Raw genomic sequence first — 22,936 nt, forward strand, 5'->3', positions numbered from 1 at the left:
TTAATGTCTCATTTTATCTTATGGACCAACTTGGCTCTATAATAACCAGGATATGTTTTCTATACATGTCAACTGGTTGCATGGAAGTCATTCTAGAAAAAAAATGCTTTTTTTACCTGACAATTAGAAATACTAATATGGAGTTTCTTGAACCCTATTTCCACTACTGTGCTCTTTATTGGATAAAATTAAGATGAATCTTTTTGGCATGAAACTCTCAATGTGGTTTTGGTGTGAAACAAAGGAGCAAAACGTAAAAAATGAACCACCTTTGTGCCGACAGGCTAATAGGGTGGCCAATATGTGAACTTGTGGGACTGTTTATTTTTCATGGACATCAAAATTAAGCCTAACCTCAACTTTGACTTTTATCAACAGAAATCTGGAAGCCTCTGCTAGAAAAATGAAAAGTGAGTCATCACACGGTCTTTTAGTAGGATGATGTCCCAAAATATTATGGTCAAGAGATCAATTGGTTCATTAAAACCAAGTAAGGTACTCAACGGACATACAAACAACACGGAAATAGAACATGTATCATTAGGACATGAGGCCTAAATACTATTGGAAATCTGTGGGTGAGCTGAAAAGAAAAGATGTGACTATAATAAGAAGATACAAGAATGTAGATTATTCTGGATTATATAGTGCAAATTAAAAGATTATGTCAGATTGGCTAGACATGCTTGTAGAAATTATAGCAGAGTAAATAAATGGTGATATTGTTGGAAGTTATTTCTCATCAATGTGGTGCCCTCTTATAATATTCTGAGTGTAAAGAGGGTTACTTATAAATTTAGTGTAATTTTAAATAGATAGTAATAAATGACTGTAATAGTAAGCGTTTTATTTTAATAATCACCCTAGGATGTTTATATTATGGATTAGATCATTCTAAAAGCATTATAGCGTTGTTTTGTACTGCTATTTTATTTATTTTTTTCATATAACAATCAACATTTGTGTATTGCAAGATTTAACTGCAAAAGTTTATTTATTTAAACTGTGAAAGTAATGGATATTAAATCCCAAGCGTTGAGATGCGTTGTTGAGTTTGGACATGTGTTTTCTTTAGCATCAGTGACATCTAGTGGAAATTATCTGCATGATATTCTGGTGGGGAAAGAGTACTAACCCCTTTATATTGCAAATGATTGAAACATTCGCTTTTCCTTTAGTTATCTACTAAAATTTGTATGGATTTCTCCTTAAAGTGAAATAATTTCATCAAAGAAACTACCTTTTCTTTCAAACTGACGGTGACATTCTGCAGAATTAATATGCTGATTTGTTGCTGATTAAACTTTTAGACATCTGCTGGTTTCCTAGACTTCCTGCATTCATAAATTCAGTTATTCAAATCCTTCTTCTCTCCCTGAATATTGTATTTGATGGAGTTCTTAGTAACGTTGATCATCTGTGTAGCGAGGGGTTTCACCTGTAGGGTATATGGGCTGTTTATTTGTATGAACAGCTTTCTCTTTGTCTGATGTTAGCCTGTTCATTGTCCTCCTCTCTACATGTGTGTCCATTAGTGTGTGTCAGCCTGCTTGTACCCAGAGCAGGTGATGAGCAGGTGAAAGGCTTATATAGACACAGATGTTGGGTGCATGTGTGTGTGTGTGTGTGCTTACATTACTCATGGTGTGAGGTACAACTCTGTTTACCTTGTCAGGTTGCCTCAACCTGTCGCGCTTTACAGACAAAAACAAGAAAACATGATGGCAAGTTTCTGTTACATGAGTCATTAAATTTTAATATTGCATCCACAGAAAATAATTCAAACAGAATGAGTATTGCCTGAACAATTGGGGCTATGTGTTTGTCTTGGGGGTTGGGACCGGAAGTATACTTTCCTTTTTCCTCTATTGGGTTTGATTAAATGAATTATCCCTACTTCATTACTCACACAGCCTACACAAGAAATAACGCTAATTTTTTTTTTTTTTTTTTACTTCTGACTCCAATCTGTGCCCCTATCTCTACCCATGACGTTGAAAGTTATACTTTGTCTGAACCTGGTTCTAATCTGAAAAATGTAACCCAGAAGTAACACACCTGAACAACTCATTTCCCTGTGAAATACAGCAGGGAGGGGGTAATTTGCATGTGTGTGGGTCAGTGGAGTCAGGTACAGAGCTAGCACTGTGTGGTCCTACTTTGAATCCTTATCTGGCTGCATAACAAGTCCATTCATGTGATTAAACTGGTCAAATGACTCATCTCATCTACCAGCTACTGCATCACTCATATATACATGGTATTCATGTTTTTATTTTAGTTTCACTGGAAAAAATGTATTTGTAAAACATATACATATACAATCGAATTTGCCTTTTTCTGACTGATGGCCTTTGTATCAAATTTAGAGGAACTGCCTTTCATTGAGACTCCAAACATAAATAGGTTGTCTCCATGTTAAAGGTTTGTGCTTGTTTGAGGGAGAACGTAACATGCTTAAAGAAGCCCTTTAGTAGGTTGCATCCATCCTTTTTTAAACTCTGGAGTGACAGGTCTTGTCACTTTTCTTTATACACATTTGTAATAATGCTGCCTTAAACTACCATTTTATTGTTCCAAATCAGAAATAATCCTTTTGTGTGTCTGCTCTGTCTTCTCAAACCTTCAGTCAATGGTGGTAGATTGCCTGTTGTACTGAGCCAGGCTCTGGTTCTGTTGGAGTTTTCTGCCTGTTAATAGTGAGGTTTTCCTCGTCACCATCATAAGGGATTGCTGTAAAGTCAACGACAGAATGCAAGCAATTGTCTACTGTCCCAGCATGGTGGCCAGGTAGAGTGAAGCCGATTAATTTGATGTAATCTGCTGAGTTTCCTTAGAAACTTAAAAATTAACTGGGTTTAATAAACTGGAATGTGTTTGTGATTGAAGTGAAATTATGTTTTGTAAAGTGCCTCAAGATGTCAGTTGTTGGGAATTGGTACTATATAAATAAATTAAATTTTTTTGGTAAATCTTTTTTGTTTTACCTCTGATTCTTTACATGTCACCAATTGTTGTCTCCATTTCCAGGAATTCTGTATGACAGGTTTTCATTTTCTTTTTGTTTGCTCAGAAGATACTGCACACGTTTTACACACAAATATTTGACACATAATCAAAATATTCCTGGTTATTTGAATTATTTCAATATTCATTTCAGGATCTTAGACTTAATTACTTCCATGTGCTTCTTTGTACCCACACCAACACACGCACACAAGACTCTTTGTATATCCACACACACAAGCACTCTGACTGTAGATTGCCCTGAGCAAATGCCCTCCTCCAGCCGGAACGTTACCATGGGGACTAATCCAGGTAAGGATGATGTGAGCAGGACATCTGCCCATTCCACCTTCACTTGCTGGACACCTAAGCAGCTGGACAGAAAAACACTGAGAGAATATTCGATAGGTTTGAACATTTCCTGTGATAGCCTCCATGAGTCACCGCTGGTGTTGGAAAAGGGAAAACAGAAATGCTGTCAGTATTAAAGGGTGACGACAGGCACCCACACAAGGCTTTCTGCACTCTCAGTTTATTATGTAATGGAGAACATTTAGCTGAACAGTGTAAGAACAGATGTCAGTGTTAAAACACACTCTCTAAAGGTGAGAGAGTAAAAGAAAACCTTTCCAAGACCCGATCCTTTTTGATCATTGCTCATTCAATGTTACAGCATTGGAGAGCAAAAAGACGCATCTCCTGGGAGACAGAGCAGGCCTTAGGCATTTGCATGACTCTTCATTATCAGTAACTGTCAGAGGAAACAGCCAGCAGGCAGCACACACACACAAATGAACTAACACAGCCTCTGGGTAGCACTCACTCCACTCCACCATGATAGTACAACAAGAGTTGGACAGGCACCACAAATGCAATCATGTTGATGCTGCAGAGATACAACAAGTGCTGCTAATGTCTCAGTGTGGCCCAGCAGAGTAGAGTTTAAAGGGTCACGGAAAACAGTAGTAGACATAATGAAATGAGACAATTCAACTGTCAGGGGCAGACATGCGTTAGCTCAATTTTGTAAATTGCCAGTTTATTGGGTAAATCCAGTGTTAAAAGAACGGAGGACCATCTGAAGAGTAACACAAACTAAATATTTTGGCAGTTGTAGAAAATACCAAACAGTAATATACAATAACATAAAACAATAACATGAAATGGGTAAAATTGTACATAATGTATTTTTTCTGACAGCGAGGTTAGAAAGCCTTGCAATGAAATTCACTCTTACTTTTCATTTTTTGCCATGTTACAGTCAAAAATGTTAACGTACATTTTTGTTATTTTATGTGATAGACTATAAATAAATAAGAATACATCAGACTTATGTAAAGTCTGATGTATATAAGTACTCAATTTCCTTTATTTTGTAAAGTAAAATTCCCCCATTTACTATGTAGGTGAAAATCACCAGATGAGCAGGTGAAAATCACCTACATAGTAAATAGTCTACTTGTGTGAACTAAAATAAACATAATACAACCTTAATACAACAAAAAATAATGTCTATTTTGGATAACAGCAGTATTTTCAGTCAGTCTTCACCTAGAGCCTTGAACAAATGACTTCTGCAAGTTAACACAACAACTGGGAGCTGGAGGACGGGTGTAGCAAAAGCAAGCACCAGTTGGGACAGTCGTTTTAAAATGGAAGCAAAGTAACCAGGATACTAAGAAGTGTAAGCCATCCACCTTCCACTGGCTTTAAGCAAATATTGACTGGAGAATCAAGCAGAGGCAAGGAGGCTCTCAGGTAAAGCCTGACATGCAGGCGAGGTCAGGCTTTCTAATGATAAGATGAGGCTATAGGTGTTTTCTGGAACAATAAATGATTAGGGGGATTTAAAAGAGACATGAAGGCAATATTAGTGTGATAATATACATAACAGACAAACTGGTAGACATGGTTTGATGTCAATCCCAAACCCTAAGGTCACTTTTGAGCAATACATTTTGTTAAGTATTTTTAAATGGATATGTGTAGTAAATATGTAGTATCATCCCCAGTTATAGGTAGCCATTGTGTACAAAATCTTATGTTAAGAAGAAAAGGTCATTTATTATCAAACAACTAAAACCTTTTGCATTATGCTGAATATAGAAAAACATATTAATGGATGGCAAAGGAGTGGCAATGGTTGAATACTTCAGCATAGCATCCTGATGACAGATGGCTTGTACCAGATCTGTGTGTGTGTGGGGGGGGGGGGGGGGTGTGCGTGTGTGTGTGTGCAGTTAATGTTTAGTTAATGATTAACATAACCTCCTATTAAGGCCACCTCTCTGGCCCGCCTGAGGTCTCGCTTATTTACGCAGAAAATGATTAGTGATGAGCAGAACCCCACAGTGGAGAAAAAAAAAAAACATGCTCCATGAATTTGCCAATGGAAAAAATGATTATCAGAAGCACACTAAAGGAGGGAGATCAAGAGATTATCACCCCCAGGTCCTGGTAAATGTCAACCTCTTCTGCACAGGTGGGACACATCGGTAGTCTGCATTTTTTTTTTTTTTACTGGTTTCCAGTTCAAATAGAATGCAATGTACATATACGAGACATAGATTTACAATCATACAGTTGCATCTTTTACTACAAAGAAAATGTTGGATAAAAGTTGCTCTGATGGAACCTACAGAAACTTTACTGGAAAAAGACTATCAAACTTAGGAAACAACATTAGTCTGAGCTGCTTTCTCTCGTCTAAAAACTGTGGAAACAATGAGTTAGTCTGAGCTGCTTCCTTTAGAGCAGTAACTGCTGCCAGCTGTATGCAAATAGGACAATGTACCTGCTCAGTGAAATAAAGGCTGCAGCACACCTGCAGGCAGTCACTAAAAGAATTATCATCATGGAGATCTCAGATGAAATACTGGCTCTAACTTCACTTTTTATGCATTTTCTTTCTGTTTTATATAACTTTGTGAGTCATACTGCTGCTTCTGATCCATTTTAGTGCAATAATATTTTTTTTTTTTTTAAATGACTGGATCAGAGTTTTGAGCAGCGTTCATCTCATCTGCGCAGTCCAAGTCCAAAAGTCAAACTTCGTGCCTTTTCCAGATGCCCACCCGTACCTGCGTAACGCGAGCCGAACGAACAAAACTTCATCTTCAGGTATTGTACGTGAGGCTCAACGTGAAGCAAATACAGAGAAAAGTGAGGAAAAGTCACCAATGGTGCGGCGTGACGCTGTTCTGGGACACAGCAGCTGGCGTTTCTCTTCTCCGCTGTCTGAAAGGGTGAAAGGTTTTTAAAAAGTGAAATAAATGAGATAAATATAGAACAGCGCCTGGAAACTAGTGAAAGAATTGATGCTCTGCTGGAACTTACGGCCTACCTTGAGAAGAAGTAAAGCAATAAAGGAGAGGGGAAATGTGCAAGCTGGGTCTCCACCTTTCCCACGCATTGAATGTGTGCGTTTTGTGACAGGTATGCACCTTTTATACTTCCCCACGCTCCCCCCTCCTCCTCGCCCCTCTGTCCTCCTTTCTCCTCCCCTGTCAGTGGATCCTCTGGGCGCAGACACCTGTCGCACGGTGCGTTGCTCTGATCCAATATTGACATAAAGAGGGAGGGGCACGCGGGTGTGTGTGTGCGTAAAACACGCGCGACCAAAATGAATTATACCAAAGTGCGCGCCCTCCTCCTCTTCCTGCTCCGGTGTGCCAGGCAACGACATGTGTGACCTCTGCGCCTACACTGAACTGTAAAAAGCCTCATTGTAACGTAGCTACCTGACGACAAGCTCCAGCCCTGCCATACAGCTTCTGTAATGGGATTATTTTCATACCCTTTGCCTTGCAAATACCCGCGTGGAGCTGACGGCTCACTTTGTTCCACAACTTTTTGAAGGAAGGCTCATTTATGGTTGTGCAGAGAGGGATGGATTTTAGTTCACATGGGTCACAAACTCAGAAATCCAACCAGAGGTACACAAAGTTATTTATTTTATGTAGGGAGTCTTTAAAATCCTGGCATTACGTGGAAAATAAAATTACTCACCTTGTTGAATCATACATAAACTGTGTTTAAGAATTTTTTTTTTTTGTCAGTTTCGCTTCCTGTGCTATCCTCATTATTGTTGGACTGAAAAAAAAACAAAAAAATGTTATCAATTAAGCATATCCTGTCTGACATGAAGAAAGTTAAAAGTCAACACATATTGTGATTTAAAGTTAAACATCACCAATTAATGATCAACTATCAGACTGAAAACCTTTATAAAGACATTTCTAAGGCTTTAGGATCTTTGGCTGGCAACCCACTCTGGTAGCCATTATCCACAAATGAAGAAAATATGAACATTCACCAAAGTGGCTGGCCTACAAAAATTTATCCAAGAGTTCAACAACTTATCCACAAGATCATAAATAAAGCCAGAATATCCTAAACACCTAAGGTTACGCTTTGCACTGTAGAGTTCATAATTCTCCAGTAAGAAAGAGACTTGGCAAGACTTAACAGTTCCTGGGTCTCAACTTTCTGATCACAGAAAGTAGAAAGACCAAAAATAAAACCATCTTAATGACCCTAAAGGTGTTGAGTCCTCTCTGGCTTACTGGACTAGACAAGCAAATAAGCAACAGAAAACTCAGTCATGGCCATTGCCTTCAGTTGTGCTCAATTCTTATCTCCCTTCAGTTTCTGGGATTTCTCCCATTGAGCTTGATTTCTTCAGTTGAATGTCAGTCATTGAATAGAAAAATAAGTTCTGAACAATTGACATTGAGTTTCTCCAGTGTTTTAGAACTGTATTTTGTCTATGGTTATAGTTTGGCAATGGCAGCAGAGGAAGTAAATCAAACCATTCAATCTGTGTTGGCCACGACTCCAAATATTGATCAATTAAAGAGGAATGTAGAAAACATTTTATTGCATGCAAAGATCTTGAGGCCCTTGTCCACAAGGGCATGTTTACAGTCAGTTTCATCAAGCTGGCGCATTACATCCATCACAACCAACAACAGCATTTGGGTAAAATCAGAACCAAGCGCTTAAAACCTCAATAGAATCTACGTCTTGTGAGGGAAAGCATTGAACAAGGTGATGGCTTTTACGAGTCGACTCAATCAAGATGCAACTTACAAAATCTTCTCTTTTTTACACCCCACAACTGAAGGTCACCCAGAGCAGGGAGCCGTATCACTGATGTCAAAATGCAAGACTGGCTACAGATAATTCTTCCACAACAGAAGATCACACAGCACACTCACCAGACAGCTAGTCAATAAGAGATCTGCATGTCTGCTGCAAATTGGCAGGTCATTCCTCTAATGTATGGGTTAATGGGTTGTACATAGTAAGAGAAATGCATTGAATTAGAGCCTAAACATACCCCTAGGGTATTCTTAAAATTAGATTTTCTACTAAAAGGTAATTTGCAGTTTAAATTACAGGAACAGATATTGGCAGAAAAACTGAGAATAAACACATATATGCATATATATACTTATATTTTTTTTATTTCACAGGCATTTCACTAACAACACAAACTAACAAAGACTTGTAAATATAATATCTTGCTACCAAATATACATGTAAAAACACCTGAGTCTGAAAAGGAGTATGATGAATTTTAACTTACATAATCATATCCCTTTTCCGTTCAGTAATTCCTAACATAAATAATCTTCCAATTTTCCATCTCCCTTTTAAAAGGGAGATGGAAAAAATATAGATTTCCTCAACCCTTTATAGCAGCATCTCTTTTAGAGATGCTGGATGGTGACTTGTAACAAGTTGCATTTGAAAAATCTCTTTAAATTAGCTAAAGAGTAAAAAAAAGTTAGTAGTTAATTGCAATTAATCCATTTTTGATTGCAGAAGTAAAAAAGTAGACTAAACATGTATATCTGAACATGACTAAAATGCATAAATGTTTCCACACGGCTGATTGTATACAAATGTGAAATCCTAAAATTGTTAAGATGCTATGAAAAACTGAATTTACTTGTAATCTGCAGCAAATCACTCATTTAAAAAAGTATGTAGAAATAAAACCTAGTTTAGAAAGTTCTTTTAAACTTTTCAAATCATATTGGTCTTCCAACTCAATTTCCTCTAGATTTTGCTAAACCAAAGAAATCACAATATTTTGACAGGGTTTCACAGGGTTTAAATGTTCTAACCTAAATAATCAATATACATGACCTAAAATCAGAAATTGTACTGATTAAAATCAAATACAATTAAATGACTACTAAAGCTTAAAATTTTCAAATAGGACAACAACAAACTACAGATTATACATACCAATTGTGGCTACATATTCTTGTAATCATGGCCTTAAAAAATGTAGTTTGCAGTACTGGCAAGACAGAAATTTGTCTCTCTAGGTTATGAGATAAAAAAAATAAGAACAGAATGTCAAAAGCCACTCTGGTTATTTGTGAAAATCAACATTTATTTATTTTGTACTACAGTTTGTTTTTAATAGTTTCCTAGCTTTGGAAAGCACTTAAAGCAAATTGCAGACATTTTCTGTATGTAACAAAATCTTGTTTCCATGAAATACAAAGACGTAACACCAGTACTGTAAAAATTACATTTTATCAAGTAAAGCCCGTAGGACAACAGTGGCCCTGTACAGAAGGAGCAACAATACAAACTCAATTTCTGTTTCATTTTAAAAGCAGTTTCAGTAATTTAATGTGTCATAGTTCAGACACATATAAAATCAGATCGCAACTCCGGGCTGCCTAATTATAGTTTAGTTTGATGCATATAATAAACTGTTTATTTTTTTCAATTTAGATGCATTCAAAATGACTACCTCTATCAAGCAATGTGCTGTAGAGGTTACAGCACATTAAAACTGAAAATCAATATTGGCCAGGAAAAGCCTGATCTGTGATTTCTACACTTTTGCAGCAAAGCTTTAAGGGTCTTTCACAAAACTGAAAATTGAAGGGTGATGCATATTTCACACTTATATTAAATCACTTTGATTTAAAAAAAAAAAACAACAAAAACATTTTCTTTAGATAGGCATGTTTCATACAACAAATTAGAGATGACCATGTGTTAACAATACGTGTTGGTTGAAATGTCCCCTGAATATTTGCTGCCCACTTTTACAGACAGTTGTAGTTCAACACAATGATGAAACTCCTGAGATCTTACTGGTCACTTTGACCCAATCTCCTCTTGTAGGCATCCCAGCCCGCCTTTCTATAGAACTCGGCAGCCTCGAGCCTATCAGGTGCCTCCAAAATGCCTCGTCCCACAATGATGATGTCTGAGCCTTTGTTGTGGATCACGTCCTCTGGGGTTGTGTACTGTTGGCCCATCAAATCCCCTGGGTGACAAAAAAAAAAAAACACAGAGAGATCAGGAAAGTTGTGAAGAAGAAAGAGGAATGAATGAGAGGGTCAACAAATAATTTCTAAAGCAACAGCACCACCTAGTGTTGGGAAAGTGTCATTAAATCTATCATTAAATCTTTGCAATTTTAAAATAAGACTAAAACAACATTTTAAATTACCAGCAATTAAGGTGTTATAATCATGTAATTTTATAAACTATTAAACCAAAGAAGTGTGAAAAACAATGTAATCCGTCATCCATCTCTACAAACCAGAAAAAATAAATCATGCGACCTGTTGTACAAATAAATTTAGATCCTGACAGTTTCCCACAACAAAGAAACAACAAACTGACATGAAGTGAAGTTTACCTCCAGCCTTTATCTGCACACCAGGAGTCATGTGGAGAAATTCTGGTTTTCCGGTCACCTTAGAGCCACAAATGAACCCAATTACAAAGTCTGAGTTTTCCTCTGCCATCTTCACCTGGAGAGAGAAGAAACAAAGCTGCAGTAAACCCTGAAGCACCATGTATTGTGATAAGACCTCAGCAGAAAGGTGCTTACCACAGCTTGTGTGTATTCACCAGAAGCCAGAGAGCCTTGGGAGCTCATCTGGGCAATGAGTAAACAGCCTCGGCCCAGAGGCTTCCCCACAGCGCTCAAGCCCTTCACGACCCCGGGCCCCGGCACAGCGTGGGCGTTAACGATGTGGGACCAAGACGAGATCCGGAACACACCGCCTGGAGAGAACAAACACTAATTCAGCTCAACTGTGAACTTATTTTATACATCTGGTTGCTCTTTCACAAAAGGAAGAACTGTCTAACACCCTCATACTGATGCTTGACTGTATTTCCAATGTCAGCAAACTTGCGGTCTTCAAAGATGAGAAAGTTGTGTTCTTCAGCCTCAGCTTGGAGTTTCTGGCTGAACTCTTCTGTGAAATCCTGATGGTACACACACAAAAAAAAACATTTGTTTAAGTGATTCAATCACATTTTTTAAGCAACAAAGTGCTTCTCTTCTACCTTCAGGATGTCACAGTGAGTCTTCAACATGCAGATCTTTGGACCGACAGACTCGACCAGCTGGAGCAGCTCCTTGTTGCTCGTCACGTCAGCAGAGACACAAAGGTTGGACTGCTTCTCCTCCATGATCTTGAGCAGTTTAGATGCCAGGGGGTGAATTTCTGCAAACCAACTGATGTTAGCACACCAAATGAGCAAGCCATTTGATTTAATAGATATTACATACTTGGCAGCTCTGCTCTGTCTGCATAACTTAAAATTCGCTTTGGTTCCACACATGGCTTCTTGGGAACTGGAGCATCACTGCCATTTGTCTTCTTAGGCCTGAAAGACACAAAATAAACATGAAGCATAAACTAGCAAAATAAACATAAACTAGCCTGACTCTGCAGAAGTATTTAGATTTTTAAATCTTGCAATAAGGCAATGACTAGCTTCATTGTATTTTGGGGGGATTTTATGCAATAGATCAACACAAAGTAGAGCATAGTGGAAGAAAAAAAAATTACAATATTTTCAGAAACTTTTGCAAAAGAAATATATTGTTTTAAGTCAGCTATTAAAAATTCTTGTTGAAACAAGAATATATGCTTGTCTCAACAAGCATATATATGTATTTTGCTATGCTTTCCTATAGCAAAAACTGGTAGTAAATTAAGTGGTTTAACTGATGAAAGATGAAATAGGTCAATCTCAGCAGCTCTTCATAGCTTTAAAGCGAAAGCTAAAGGTATATTTTTTCCCAAACTTTGTTAGCTTTTTTATCCATTTTGAACTATTTTCTCACCAAAAACAGCACTACAATGCAACCATAGAACTACCAAAAAGTGCATAAAAGCAACAAACCCAAAATGAACAACAAATCACAGAAGAGACTCAATGTTACCAGCACATATCTCAAACAGAAAAAAAGCAAACAAAAGTTAATTAAGCATAAATTGAGAACTGGAAAAATAGGTATATTTATGTATTTTTAAGGCCCAAAGGTATGACTTTCTCAGGTCTGACAGCCACCCAGCAGAAAACCAAAAAAAAAAAAAAAACCTTTTTCAGTACCTGAAAGTGTTGTTGTCCAGGATGAACTTACGGACACTCTGGGCTGTCGTGGCGTTGATGCGTTCAGCTGTAAGCAGTACATCAAGCAGCTTGAACATGGAAATGATGGGCAGGAGCCGAATTCCCCGAGATGCTAACATCTCCACCCCACCTTGCTCTCTGTCCATCAACACAATGGCATCTGTCACCTTGAAATGTAAAACAGAGACATCCCACAAACATCACAACGTTTAGAAGAATTTATTTGTAAAAGCTTCGTGTTGCCGTGTCTAAACATCAGTCATTGTTTACCTTCAGCCCCTCTTTATGGAGAACTTCTGCCGTTTCCAGGATGCTGCTGCCGCTGGTCACTGTGTCCTCGATGATTAAACACGTATCCCCCTCACAAAATGACCCCTCCACCATCTTTTTAGTTCCTGTATTACAAAACAAAGATGCAGAGGACAAACTGACAACCAGCTGGGCCTATAAGAAAACTAACCAAAATAGTGTATTAACCTAACCTGACCCTGTGTTTTGAGAGATTGATAAATTGAGATAGGCTCACCGTAGTCCTTGGCCTCTTTCCGCCTGATGAGCATGGGCAGTTCGTTTCTTGAGCAGATAATTGTGGCCAGAGGCAGGGCCGTGTACGGAACCCCACACACCGAGTGAAACTGAAGGTTCTCTTCCTTCGCTCGTTGGTAGATGACGCTCGAAACCTGTGAAGAAAAGCAAAACAAAAGGTGTTTGGTGGCCTTCACTAAACTGCATCCTCAGTTCTCCGATCTGCACATAAAGGTCCCACATCATTTTAACAATTGCTGAAATGTAGCTATAAGTTTCCTTCCTCTACAAACACAAGACAAGCTATGAGGAAAAGGATCAGTCATAGGTGTAACCCAGGTCCCCTCTCATGCCTTCAGGTAATTTACACAAGTCCCTGCAAAAACCAGGGAAACTAGAACATTTTAACTGCAGATATAAATGTTTAGAGTTTTTCTTCTAACTATAACCTTGTCCCCTCTTTGATCTGCACTTTGTTTACTAGGGATAGAGTGTTTAGAATCTTTTTAGAGACTAAACGGTAGTGGTCATGGCCTTTGAGCCTTAGTACTGTGGGTCACCTGGGTGTTTAGTTAACTGCACTTATTTCTAGTGCTGAATAGGGTTCTTAATCCCTGCAAAACAGTTGCAATGACAAAATTAAGGAATCAGGACTAGATTAAATATAATGCATAAACTCAGACAACTTAATTGGTAAACAAAACCAATTCTGGTTAGATCTCCACTTGCTTTCAGTCTTCCAGAGAATAAGGTATCAGAAGGAAATTTTGCATCATATGGTTGCTGCAGATTTTTTTTAGCTGCTCCATGATGGGAATCTACTGTTCCACAAAAGAATCTGGATTTAGATCTGAGACTGTATATATCCTGATGGTTGCATCATATTGCATCTTCTAAAGAAGAAGATCCATTAAATACAGTAGAAGCAGATGTTCTGCTAACATCTTTGTGCCAGAAACCACAGTTCTGGTTTCTGGCAGAAGTCTACTAGAGTCAGTCCCTGATGGGTAACATGAACACTGGTAGCAAATGGGGAACAAAGACACTGTCAGGTAGGTGGTCATAATGCTATGTCTGACTGGGAAATACTATGCAGAGCAGGAAAGTATTGCATCATCTACCAATTACTGCAGCTTTTATATATATATATATATATATATATATATATATATATATATATATATATATATACATATATATATATATATACTTTATTTCAAACAAATACCATTCCAGAGAGGAACTATAAGCAGCTTCTTCTGTAATTCAATATTTTATTCATGCAGTTCAAATGTTTATTTCAAACAATTGTTCCACCTACCTTTTAACATCTCTCCATGTTTACTGCCCTTACAAAGAACATGTATCATGTTGAGCCGATCAGATCAGTTAAAAAGTTGCTGCAATGTAGTTTACGAAGAACAGCTTTAAAAAAATATTATTTTTTTTATTCAGTAATAGTTTAAGCTGAACTCTTGATTACACAAGTCGAAGCAATCTTGTGCAGAATATTTCATGCATTTGCATAGAAAACATTGCTCTCTGTTTTTGAACCAGATCGATCCAAACAGGGTCCAGTTACCACTGATAAGCAGTTTCACAAGTCCTTAAAGTCTGGAAAAATTTGATGAATCGAGTGATTTATTGAAAACCAATCCGCTCAGAGGACTTTGACACACTCGTGTAGACAAACCAATACCAACAAAGATTAATTTTGATTATTTGGAAAGTTTTTACCCTGGAAACAAAAACCAGGCAAAGTTTTCTTGGTTTTTTGTGCCATATTTTGATAGTTACAACCCAAGCACGCGCTGTTTAGCGGGCAAGACTCTGCACGTGCCTACCTGGTTCATGAGAGCCGGGTGGGAAACCAGAACCCTCAGGTCGATATAGATCGGTGTCAGCAGGCCGCTCTTTAGCTTGTACTCTCCGAACTTTACTGCGTTCACGTCGTGCAGCTTCAGGATTAAACTGTCGATAGAAACATCCGCCATTGTTGGGTGTTCAGCAAACACTTCTCTCAAAAACTTCAAGCTGAAACGCGGGTCCTTCCCTCGGAAATGGCTAAAAAACAACTTCCGTGTCATCCTTTCAGAATAAGTGACAAAATTATTCGACACAGTGAGTAAGTGGATAAACAACTACCAAATAAATTATGTTGCGTGACTAAAGTAATTTTTTCAAAAGTATTTCACGTCCTATATTTACTAAACCTACGGTTGTGTCGTTTTATACGATAAATACTAACAATGGAATGGTTGTTTGTATGAACATTCAGAATTATGACACTATAAAAATCAAAAATGGTAGAAAGGAACAACTTTCTCAAGTTCAAAATAATATTTTTTAAAACATATTTCAAGGTGCTTGTTTTATTCTGAAAACCTCTTTGCTAAAAATATGACGCCATCTTGCTCAGGGCAAGAATGAAGCAACAGACATTAGAACTCCGAATTATGTACTAAAACCCTTGATTTAAAGTTCTCCGAGTCCATTTAAGTCCGGAACCGCAACGCATGTCTTTACGCAGTGCGCCAACCGAGTACTCACCCATCAAAAAGCTACCTACTAGCTTAGCTAGTAGGTAGCTTTTGAATTTTTTTATTCAGTAGACTTTCTACTTTTCTTTTATAACAATAGAGTAGAATTAGTGGTATCAGTTTCCATTTCTTTTTAGATAATAAAGAATTAGATCTTAGTGTATTAAATACACTTAAATAAATACACTGGTTGAAAAATTTATCTTAATTTTAAGAGTGCCTCTCAGGGCCTGAGAGTCACTCAGAGTTGTTTTTTATTATTTTTATTTTTTTGGTTGCTCCTATGGACTGCGTAAACTGAGCACCTTTCCATTCGAAGTTCTACAAGTACCCCAAGGACCATCGGAACAGTTAGTCTTCCATGTTAAACTTTAAAAGTCCAGCTGTCTCTCTGGATAAAGAGTGTGCTTCAGACAGTTCCGCACACGTGTCTTGAACTCTCACTTTAGACCCAGTGAGAGTCTAACGTTGTCCATTGTTGCTCCCATGGACTGAGAACTTTAACTTCCTTCTCTTTCCAACATTTACAATTGTACATTCTGGATGCAGTGTATGGTGCAGACCATTCCATAAGCAGATCTTGAACTCCCTCCACTTTCCACCTCTCTGAGTAAAGCCTCCCTAACATGTGCGGAATAAAGCACATGTTAGAGAGTTGGCTCCCTCACTGACACTCTGCATACAGACTATGCTTCGCAGTGTTCCGCCTGCAGGTCTTGAACTCAGACCCACCGGAACCGCTACGCATGTCTTTACGCAGTGCGCCAGCCGAGCACTGACCCATCAAGCTGCTCGAACTCCTAAAAGTACCTCAAAGTCGGTCTTCCGTGTTTAACTTTAAAACTCCAGCTGTCACTCTGGATAAAGAGGGTGCTTTGGACAATACCGCCTGCAGGTCTTGAACTCAGACCCATCGGAACCGCAACGCATGTCTTTACGCAGTGCGCCAACCGAGCACTCACCCATCAAGCCGCTCGAACTCCTAAAAGTTCCTCAAAGTCGGTCTTCCGTGTTTAACTTTAAAACTCCAGCTGTCACTCTGGATAAAGAGGGTGCTTCAGACCATTCCGCCTGAAGGTCTTGAACTCAGACCCATCGAAACCGCAACGCATGTCTTTACGCAGTGCGCCAACCGAGCACTCACCCATCAAACCACTCGAACTCCTAAAAGTACCTCAAAGTCGATCTTCCGTGTTTAACTTCAAAACTCCAGCTGTCACTCTGGATAAAGAGGGTGCTTCCGTCCGTTCCGCACCCGGGTCTTGAAGTCAGACCCATCGGAACCGCTACGCATGTCTTTACGCAGTGCGCCAGCCGAGCACTGACCCATCAAGCTGCTCGAACTCCTAAAAGTACCTCAAAGTCGGTCTTCCGTGTTTAACTTTAAAACTCCAGCTGTCACTCTGGATAAAGAGGGTGCTTTGGACAATACCGCCTGCAGGTCTTGAACTCAGACCCATCGGAACCGCAATGCATGTCTTTACGCAGTGCGCCAACCGAGCACTCACCCATCAAGCCGCTCGAACTCCTAAAAGTTCCTCAAAGTCGGTCTTCCGTGTTTAACTTTAAAACTCCAGCTGTCACTCTGGATAAAGAGGGTGCTTCAGACCATTCCGCCTGAAGGTCTTGAACTCAGACCCATCGAAACCGCAACGCATGTCTTTACGCAGTGCGCCAACCGAGCACTCACCCATCAAACCACTCGAACTCCTAAAAGTACCTCAAAGTCGATCTTCCGTGTTTAACTTCAAAACTCCAGCTGTCACTCTGGATAAAGAGGGTGCTTCCGTCCGTTCCGCACCCGGGTCTTGAAGTCAGACCCATCGGAACCGCAACACATGTCTTTACGCAGTGCGCCAACCGAGCACTCACACATAAAGCCGCTCGAACTCCTAAAAGTACCTCAAAGTCGGTCTTCCGTGTTTAACTTTAAAACTCCAGCTATCACTCTGGATAAAGAGGGTGCTTCAGACCATTCCGCCTGAAGGTCTTGAACTCAGACCCATCGGAACCACAACGCATGTCTTTACGCAGTGCGCCAACCGAGCACTCACCAATCAAACTGCTCGAACTCCTAAAAGTACCTCAAAGTCGGTCTTCCGTGTTTAACTTCAAAACTCCAGCTATCACTCTGGATAAAGAGGGTGCTTCGGACCATTCCGCCTGCAGGTCTTGAACTCAGACCCATCGGAACCGCAACGCATGTCTTTACGCAGTGCACCAACCGAGCACTCACCCATCAAGCCGCTCGAACTCCTAAAAGTACCTCAAAGTCGATCTTCCGTGTTTAACTTCAAAACTCCAGCTATCACTCTGGATAAAGAGGGTGCTTCGGACCGTTCCTCACCCGGGTCTTGAACTCGGACCCATCGGAACCGCAACGCATGTCTTTACGCAGTGCGCCAACCGAGCACTCACACATTAAGCCGCTCGAACTCCTAAAAGTACCTCAAAGTCGGTCTTCCGTGTTTAAATTTAAAACTCCAGCTGTCACTCTGGATAAAGAGGGTGATTCGGACCATTCCGCCTGTAGGTCTTGAACTCAGACCCATCAGAACCGCAACTCATGTCTTTACTCAGTGCGCCAACCGAGCACTCAACCATCAAGCCGCTCGAACTCCTAAAAGTACCTCAAAGTCGGTCTTCCGTGTTTAACTTTAGAAATCCAGCTGTCACTCTGGATAAAGAGGGTGCTTCGGACCATTCCGCCTGCAGGTCTTGAACTCAGGCCCATCGGAACCGCAACGCATGTCTTTACGCAGTGCGCCAACCGAGCACTCACCCATCAAGCCGCTCGAACTCCTAAAAGTACCTCAAAGTCGGTCTTCCGTGTTTAAATTTAAAACTCCAGCTGTCACTCTGGATAAAGAGGGTGATTCGGACCATTCCGCCTGTAGGTCTTGAACTCAGACCCATCAGAACCGCAACTCATGTCTTTACGCAGTGCGCCAACCGAGCACTCAACCATCAAGCCGCTCGAACTCCTAAAAGTACCTCAAAGTCGGTCTTCCGTGTTTAACTTTAGAAATCCAGCTGTCACTCTGGATAAAGAGGGTGCTTCGGACCATTCCGCCTGCAGGTCTTGAACTCAGGCCCATCGGAACCGCAACGCATGTCTTTACGCAGTGCGCCAACCGAGCACTCACCCATCAAGCAGCTCGAACTCCTAAAAGTACCTCAAAGTCGGTCTTCCGTGTTTAACTTTAAAACTCCAGTTATCACTCTGGATAAAGAGGGTGCTTCAGACCATTCCGCCTGAAGGTCTTGAACTCAGACCCATCGGAACCACAACGCATGTCTTTACGCAGTGCGCCAACCGAGCACTCACCAATCAAACTGCTCGAACTCCTAAAAGTACCTCAAAGTCGGTCTTCCGTGTTTAACTTCAAAACTCCAGCTATCACTCTGGATAAAGAGGGTGCTTCGGACCATTCCGCCTGCAGGTCTTGAACTCAGACCCATCGGAACCGCAACGCATGTCTTTACGCAGTGCACCAACCGAGCACTCACCCATCAAGCCGCTCGAACTCCTAAAAGTACCTCAAAGTCGATCTTCCGTGTTTAACTTCAAAACTCCAGCTAACACTCTGGATAAAGAGGGTGCTTCGGACCGTTCCTCACCCGGGTCTTGAACTCGGACCCATCGGAACCGCAACGCATGTCTTTACGCAGTGCGCCAACCGAGCACTCACCCATCAAGCCGCTCGAACTCCTAAAAGTACCTCAAAGTCGGTCTTCCGTGTTTAACTTCAAAACTCCAGCTATCACTCTGGATAAAGAGGGTGCTTCGGACCATTCCGCCTGAAGGTCTTGAACTCAGACCCATCGGAACCGCAACGCATGTCTTTACGCAGTGCACCAACCGAGCACTCACCCATCAAGCCGCTCGAACTCCTAAAAGTACCTCAAAGTCGATCTTCCATGTTTAACTTCAAAACTCCAGCTATCACTCTGGATAAAGAGGGTGCTTCGGACCGTTCCTCACCCGGGTCTTGAACTCGGACCCATCGGAACCGCAACGCATGTCTTTACGCAGTGCGCCAACCGAGCACTCACCCATCAAGCCGCTCGAACTCCTAAAAGTACCTCAAAGTCGGTCTTCCGTGTTTAACTTTAAAACTCCAGCTGTCACTCAGGATAAAGAGGGTGATTCGGACCATTCCGCCTGTAGGTCTTGAACTCAGACCCATCAGAACCGCAACTCATGTCTTTACGCAGTGCGCCAACCGAGCACTCACCCATCAAGCCGCTCGAACTCCTAAAAGTACCTCAAAGTCGGTCTTCCGTGTTTAAATTTAAAACTCCAGCTGTCACTCAGGATAAAGAGGGTGATTCGGACCATTCCGCCTGTAGGTCTTGAACTCAGACCCATCAGAACCGCAACTCATGTCTTTACGCAGTGCCCCAACCGAGCACTCAACCATCAAGCCGCTCGAACTCCTAAAAGTACCTGAAAGTCGGTCTTCCGTGTTTAAATTTAAAACTCCAGCTGTCACTCAGGATAAAGAGGGTGATTCGGACCATTCCGCCTGTAGGTCTTGAACTCAGACCCATCGGAACCACAACGCATGTCTTTACGCAGTGCGCCAACCGAGCACTCACCCATCAAGCCGCTCGAACTCCTAAAAGTACCACAAAGTCGGTCTTTCGTGTTTAACTTAAAAACTCCAGCTATCACTCTGGATAAAGAGGGTGCTTCGGACCATTCCGCCTGCAGGTCTTGAACTCAGACCCATCGGAACCGCAACGCATGTCTTTACGCAGTGCACCAACCGAGCACTCACCCATCAAGCCGCTCGAACTCCTAAAAGTACCTCAAAGTCGATCTTCCGTGTTTAACTTCAAAACTCCAGCTATCACTCTGGATAAAGAGGGTGCTTCGGACCGTTCCTCTCCCGGGTCTTGAACTCGGACCCATCGGAACCGCAACGCATGTCTTTACGCAGTGCGCCAACCGAGCACTCACCCATCAAGCCGCTCGAACTCCTAAAAGTACCTCAAAGTCGGTCTTCCGTGTTTAACTTCAAAACTCCAGCTATCACTCTGGATAAAGAGGGTGCTTCGGACCATTCCGCCTGCAGGTCTTGAACTCAGACCCATCGAAACCGCAACGCATGTCTTTACGCAGTGCACCAACCGAGCACTCACCCATCAAGCCGCTCGAACTCCTAAAAGTACCTCAAAGTCGATCTTCCGTGTTTAACTTCAAAACTCCAGCTATCACTCTGGATAAAGAGGGTGCTTTGGACCGTTCCTCACCCGGGTCTTGAACTCGGACCCATCGGAACCGCAACGCATGTCTTTACGCAGTGCGCCAACCGAGCACTCACCCATCAAGCTGCTCAAACTCCTAAAGTACCTCAAAGTCGGTCTTCCGTGTTTAAATTTAAAACTCCAGCTGTCACTCAGGATAAAGAGGGTGATTCGGACCATTACGCCTGTAGGTCTTGAACTCAGACCCATCAGAACCGCATCTCATGTCTTTACGCAGTGCGCCAACCGAGCACTCAACCATCAAGCCGCTCGAACTCCTAAAAGTACCTCAAAGTCGGTCTTCCGTGTTTAACTTTAGAAATCCAGCTGTCACTCTGGATAAAGAGGGTGCTTCGGACCATTCCGCCTGCAGGTCTTGAACTCAGGCCCATCGGAACCGCAACGCATGTCTTTACGCAGTGCACCAACCGAGCACTCACCCATCAAGCCGCTCGAACTCCTAAAAGTTCCTCAAAGTCGGTCTTCCGCGTTTAACTTTAAAACTCCAGCTGTCACTCTGGATAAAGAGGGTGCTTCAGCCAATTCCGCCTGAAGGTCTTGAACTCAGACCCATCGAAACCGCAACGCATGTCTTTACGCAGTGCGCCAACCGAGCACTCACCCATCAAACCGCTCGAACTCCTAAAAGTACCTCAAAGTCGATCTTCCGTGTTTAACTTCAAAACTCCAGCTGTCACTCTGGATAAAGAGGGTGCTTCCGTCCGTTCCGCACCCGGGTCTTGAAGTCAGACCCATCGGAACCGCAACACATGTCTTTACGCAGTGCGCCAACCGAGCACTCACACATCAAGCCGCTCGAACTCCTAAAAGTACCTCAAAGTCGGTCTTCCGTGTTTAACTTTAAAACTCCAGCTGTCACTCTGGATAAAGAGGGTGCTTCAGACAATTCCGCCTGAAGGTCTTGAACTCAGACCCATCGAAACCGCAACGCATGTCTTTACGCAGTGCGCCAACCGAGCACTCACCCATCAAACCGCTCGAACTCCTAAAAGTACCTCAAAGTCGATCTTCCGTGTTTAACTTCAAAACTCCAGCTGTCACTCTGGATAAAGAGGGTGCTTCCGTCCGTTCCGCACCCGGGTCTTGAAGTCAGACCCATCGGAACCGCAACACATGTCTTTACGCAGTGCGCCAACCGAGCACTCACACATAAAGCCGCTCGAACTCCTAAAAGTACCTCAAAGTCGGTCTTCCGTGTTTAACTTTAAAACTCCAGCTATCACTCTGGATAAAGAGGGTGCTTCAGACCATTCCGCCTGAAGGTCTTGAACTCAGACCCATCGGAACCACAACACATGTCTTTACGCAGTGCGCCAACCGAGCACTCACCAATCAAACTGCTCGAACTCCTAAAAGTACCTCAAAGTCGGTCTTCCGTGTTTAACTTCAAAACTCCAGCTATCACTCTGGATAAAGAGGGTGCTTCGGACCATTCCGCCTGCAGGTCTTGAACTCAGACCCATCGGAACCGCAACGCATGTCTTTACGCAGTGCACCAACCGAGCACTCACCCATCAAGCCGCTCGAACTCCTAAAAGTACCTCAAAGTCGATCTTCCGTGTTTAACTTCAAAACTCCAGCTATCACTCTGGATAAAGAGGGTGCTTCGGACCGTTCCTCACCCGGGTCTTGAACTCGGACCCATCGGAACCGCAACGCATGTCTTTACGCAGTGCGCCAACCGAGCACTCACACATTAAGCCGCTCAAACTCCTAAAAGTACCTCAAAGTCGGTCTTCCGTGTTTAAATTTAAAACTCCAGCTGTCACTCTGGATAAAGAGGGTGATTCGGACCATTCCGCCTGTAGGTCTTGAACTCAGACCCATCAGAACCGCAACTCATGTCTTTACTCAGTGCGCCAACCGAGCACTCAACCATCAAGCCGCTCGAACTCCTAAAAGTACCTCAAAGTCGGTCTTCCGTGTTTAACTTTAGAAATCCAGCTGTCACTCTGGATAAAGAGGGTGCTTCGGACCATTCCGCCTGCAGGTCTTGAACTCAGGCCCATCGGAACCGCAACGCATGTCTTTACGCAGTGCGCCAACCGAGCACTCACCCATCAAGCCGCTCGAACTCCTAAAAGTACCTCAAAGTCGGTCTTCCGTGTTTAAATTTAAAACTCCAGCTGTCACTCTGGATAAAGAGGGTGATTCGGACCATTCCGCCTGTAGGT

At 41.7% G+C, this 22,936-nt stretch overlaps 1 protein-coding gene across 2 annotated transcripts; it reads right to left on the reverse strand.

Annotated features, from left to right (window-relative positions):
- Positions 1-8,455: 8,455 nt before the first annotated feature.
- Positions 8,456-14,997, reverse strand: umps (uridine monophosphate synthetase). 2 transcript variants are annotated; one of them, XM_055032426.1, is made up of 11 exons: positions 14,793-14,997; positions 12,950-13,103; positions 12,694-12,818; positions 12,554-12,590; positions 12,403-12,469; positions 11,573-11,670; positions 11,347-11,507; positions 11,148-11,265; positions 10,883-11,058; positions 10,688-10,802; positions 8,456-10,309 (listed from the first exon to the last, which is right to left on the reverse strand). In XM_055032426.1, exons 1-11 carry the CDS (start codon positions 14,940-14,942, stop codon positions 10,131-10,133), a joined length of 1,380 nt encoding a protein of 459 aa, XP_054888401.1. In that variant the 5' UTR covers positions 14,943-14,997; the 3' UTR covers positions 8,456-10,130. The 2 variants fall into 2 exon arrangements, with proteins under 2 accessions (XP_054888401.1, XP_054888400.1); XM_055032425.1 differs by having other exon boundaries at positions 12,403-12,590.
- Positions 14,998-22,936: the final 7,939 nt, after the last annotated feature.

This window comes from Poeciliopsis prolifica, unplaced genomic scaffold, assembly GCF_027474105.1.
Source record: "Poeciliopsis prolifica strain line A6 unplaced genomic scaffold, Auburn_PproV2 SCAFFOLD007, whole genome shotgun sequence".
Lineage (NCBI taxonomy): Eukaryota > Metazoa > Chordata > Actinopteri > Cyprinodontiformes > Poeciliidae > Poeciliopsis > Poeciliopsis prolifica.

Excerpts from the sequence above, each read along its gene's own strand:
- umps (XM_055032425.1), bottom strand. The coding sequence starts at position 14,942 with ATGGCGGATGTTTCTATCGACAGTTTAATCCTGAAGCTGCACGACGTG. Across the intron at positions 11,508-11,572 it reads AGACAGAGCAGAGCTGCCAA|AAATTCACCCCCTGGCATCT; the intron begins GTATGTAATATC and ends GTTGGTTTGCAG. Across the intron at positions 10,803-10,882 it reads GTGAATACACACAAGCTGTG|GTGAAGATGGCAGAGGAAAA; the intron begins GTAAGCACCTTT and ends TTCTCTCTCCAG.